A 3,775-nucleotide genomic window follows, 5' to 3' on the forward strand; every position below is an offset into this window, starting at 1 on the left:
TTCTCTATCCCAATACAAGAGTAAGATCTGCGTGCACTCTACTCTCTCAAGACCTACTTATAAGATTACACAAGATATGTTATTGTTGTTGTTGATGGAGATTAGAAATATTAACTTTTGACAAATTTAAAGAGCGAAAATTATTCAATGAATACTTAAAAAAATATTACCCTAAAATATAAGGGACCATATTTGTCATTTCCTCACATTTGGGTGTGGGAAAACTTTAATAGATACACAGAGAGAGGAGGCCCTTTCTTCTTCCTAGCTGGTGACATTTTTTCTTTAAATTTGTTGGCGGAAATAACGGTGGTTTTTGACGGTGGTGCCACTGGTGGTTGCCGGCGATATGACATAAGGTCTATAGCGTTGCCGATCCAGGGTTCCACCTAAGGAGTAAAGATATATCAACCTCATTGCCCGCCTTTCTATCTTCTTAATAAAAATAAAGCTTTCCTTCTTTCATCTCTGCATCGATTTCATCTTCTTTATCGCTTTTTGTTCAGGTTTTCTTCTACTCTTTTCTCTGCTTTGTACATTTCTGCTTTCTTTTTTCTTTTTTTGTTTCTTGTTCTTTTCTTATCTTTCTTACCTGCATGTCGGCTTGCATTTCCATTTCTGCTTAAAGTTTGTTTTGGTTCTTTTATTTCCTTGGGTATTATTTTGCCTTTGTAAAGAAACTCACATTTTAAATTTCTGGTTTATTTTAATGTTGCGGAGTGCTCAAGTTTTGATTTTGAAACGTGGGTTGTGCTAGAAATGACATAAAGTTCAAATTTTTGCAGATCTTTTTTTTTTTTTCTCCCTCACAAAAGCAAAAGGTGTATCTTTTGATGAAACTATAGAGGATAAACCTAACATCTATTTGTAGTTTGTCTTAAAAGACATATTTGGATTTGAATTAAATGGGTCCGAGTGGAGCAGAATGTTTACAACCTAAAAAGAAAAATCATATAGTAGAACCAGAAAGTTTGAATTGAGGGTTAGTTAATTGATTGATGTTGTGGTTAAATGGTGAAATTGTTTACTCAACTCCTCTTTGTTTCATTGTTCTAATTGATTTGCCCTGCCATTTGAAGGGAAGGTGGAGTTGATGTGATTGATAGAAATGTCTTTCAAGAGCATTGTTCGTGAGATGAAAGATGGGATAGGAAATATATCGAGGAGGGGAGCAGAAAGAAAGCATTGGAGCAACAGAACCCGGTCACATATAGTCCCTGATGTGGCCCTTTCTGATCCCATTGAACAAGGGCAATGGGCTAATTTACCACCTGAACTTCTTTTGGATATTATCCGCAGGGTTGAAGAGAGCGAGGCATCATGGCCGGCTCGTTCTGTCATTGTCTTTTGTGCATCTGTTTGCAAATCATGGAGGGAAATTACAAAGGAGACTGTTAAGACTCCTGAGGAATGTGGTAGGCTTACCTTTCCCATTTCACTCAAGCAGGTAGTTTATCTCCTTAATATATTTCAGTTTCCTTTCTATTTCTATTGCTCCTTCTGTGATTTATCTTTTTTGTTTCCATCTTTAAACCAGCCGGGTCCCCGTGAATCCCCAATCCAGTGCTTTATCAAACGGGACAGAGCTAATTCAGTTTATCGCCTCTACTTTGGCATGACTCCATGTAAGTAAATATCGTCTGCCTATCCTAAACTTCTCTTCTTTTAACACTTGAAATGCGAGATGGATATTCTCTGAACCAGCTTCAAGCTTTTTTTTTTTTTTTTGTATTCGATTAATTAACTGAATTTGTCTTGTAAAGATCTTAAGATCCTACTTTGACGGGGAACTTAAACCTAGGCTGATGTATTCTATCTGACATTCAAGTTAGTACACCAGATCGGAAATTCAGAACCTTTTATAACTTCTAGTAATGTTAGTGGTCTATGTTTCTTGTCCGAAATTCGTCCTAGTAAATGAAAGATGCATAACTGATATCTTACTTCATGACAGCTGAGGATGAGAGGGATAAACTATTGTTGGCCGCAAAAAAGATCAGAAGGGCAACAAGCACAGACTTTGTGATATCACTGGTTGCAGATGATTTTTCTCGGGCTAGCAAAACATATGCTGGCAAGCTGAGGCAAGTTCTACCAAGTTTCCAATTACATTTCCCTCACTCACTCCCCCACCCTTCAAAATAGCAGGAAGCTAAGAAAGAGCTTCAACTTCCTTATGTTAATAATAGTTGAAAATGATTTGACCAGGTCTAACTTTCTTGGGACCAAGTTTTCCATATATGATAGCCAACCTCCAAGTGATGCAGCCATTCAGCAACCTGGTAGACTCAGTCGGAGATTTCATGCAAAGCAAGTTTCTCCAAGAGTACCTGCGTGCAACTACAGAGTAGCTACCATTTCATATGAACTCAATGTTCTTCGTACAAGAGGACCTCGGAGAATGCATTGCGCCATGCACTCTATCCCTTTGTCTTCAATCCAGGAAGGAGGCACTGCTCCAACACCTATATCATTCCCACAATCTTTTGATGACAAGTCATTTTCGGCACCACTCTCAAAAGCAAAGGAGTCAGCTACGGATATCAGCTCATCTGGCCTTTCAAGGTCAGCAGTGACAGTGACTTCTCAAGAGCCGCTTGTGCTAAAAAACAAGGCTCCTAGGTGGCATGAACAATTGCAGTGCTGGTGCTTAAATTTTAAAGGCCGTGTAACTGTGGCTTCTGTGAAAAATTTTCAGCTAGTGGCAGCAGTTGATCCGTCTCACAATATACCAGTCGCAGAACAAGAAAAAGTAATTTTACAGTTCGGCAAAATTGGAAAAGACATCTTCACCATGGACTACCGCTATCCACTTTCTGCTTTCCAAGCTTTTGCAATCTGCTTGAGCAGCTTTGACACCAAACCGGCATGCGAATGATTTCATGCAGATTGTAAATCAGGATAAACTTCCTTTCCTCTTTTTGGGCTGCTTCAAAATGTTCCGAGTTCATGTTCAATCTCTGAGAAAGTTCTCACTGCACGGCCCTTTATAAAAATGAGAATGTCAGTTGTGCCCGGTGTAGTTTCTCTCATAGTAGGATTTCTCATGCTTACTGTTTCCTTGATCTAAAATTATCCTTAAGCTTGTAAATTATCATTCAGCTTTATTCCAGCTAATTAAGAAAATTTTGTTGATCTATATATGACCCATACAATCTTTTTTCATGAGCATAAGTTCTCAATCCAGACCCTTGATTCTACTTTCTGTATTTTCTGAGTCTCCAAAGCTGCATTTACATTTGTACTCTGGAAGACACAAGTTTTCATTACTTCAATGACGAGTCTTGGGTCATCATAAATCCATAATCAATTAATTGGCTTGTTCCTACCGTTCGATTGGCAGATGTACTCCCTGGTTAGATATAAGAAAAATGGTGGAGAAATTGACAGATTAATCACCTACTTAATTACTATGAATCCCTCGGATTGAACTATTTTTAGAGCATATCCCTCCTACTATTTACAACTATTTTTTCCTAGGTTGTGCAGCTATATGCCCAAATGTCTCGTTAACTTGTCGTTCCATTCGTCTAATTATTGTTGATTGAGAGAGTTAGAGAGACTCTCAAAATAGAGAGGATGTTGTCTCTTTAGTTTGAGACAGTTCATCCTTGGACCTGCCGGAACCTTGGTGATCATATATTCCAAAGATGCATTGGAATTTCAGATTTTTTGTGGTGAATTGGCATCTGGTTGAAGCTGATATTTTGGACCACTTCTAGCTTGGATACATAGTTTGGTGACTTTGTCCTTAATGAAAAAAAAAAAAAAAGTT

At 38.1% G+C, this 3,775-nt stretch overlaps 1 protein-coding gene across 2 annotated transcripts; it reads left to right on the plus strand.

The window, feature by feature from the left end:
- The first annotated feature begins 200 nt into the window (after positions 1 to 200).
- On the plus strand, positions 201 to 3,168 carry LOC132623286 (tubby-like F-box protein 5). 2 transcript variants are annotated; one of them, XM_060338021.1, is made up of 5 exons: positions 201 to 506; positions 1,080 to 1,447; positions 1,538 to 1,625; positions 1,955 to 2,084; positions 2,209 to 3,168. In XM_060338021.1, the coding sequence occupies exons 2-5, from the start codon at positions 1,109 to 1,111 to the stop codon at positions 2,876 to 2,878; spliced, it is 1,227 nt and encodes a 408-aa protein (XP_060194004.1). In that variant the 5' UTR covers positions 201 to 506; positions 1,080 to 1,108; the 3' UTR covers positions 2,879 to 3,168. The 2 variants fall into 2 exon arrangements, with proteins under 2 accessions (XP_060194004.1, XP_060194005.1); XM_060338022.1 differs by having other exon boundaries at positions 1,085 to 1,447.
- Positions 3,169 to 3,775: the final 607 nt, after the last annotated feature.

The sequence above is a fragment of the Lycium barbarum genome, chromosome 12 (assembly GCF_019175385.1).
Source record: "Lycium barbarum isolate Lr01 chromosome 12, ASM1917538v2, whole genome shotgun sequence".
NCBI classification, from domain to species: Eukaryota; Viridiplantae; Streptophyta; class Magnoliopsida; order Solanales; family Solanaceae; genus Lycium; species Lycium barbarum.

What these genes read in the sequence shown, in the direction of transcription:
- LOC132623286 (XM_060338021.1), top strand. Translation starts at nt 1,109, where the DNA reads ATGTCTTTCAAGAGCATTGTTCGTGAGATGAAAGATGGGATAGGAAAT. An exon ending in TTCCCATTTCACTCAAGCAG is followed by an intron (nt 1,448 to 1,537) that starts GTAGTTTATCTC and finishes TCTTTAAACCAG; the next exon opens with CCGGGTCCCCGTGAATCCCC. An exon ending in ACATATGCTGGCAAGCTGAG is followed by an intron (nt 2,085 to 2,208) that starts GCAAGTTCTACC and finishes TGATTTGACCAG; the next exon opens with GTCTAACTTTCTTGGGACCA.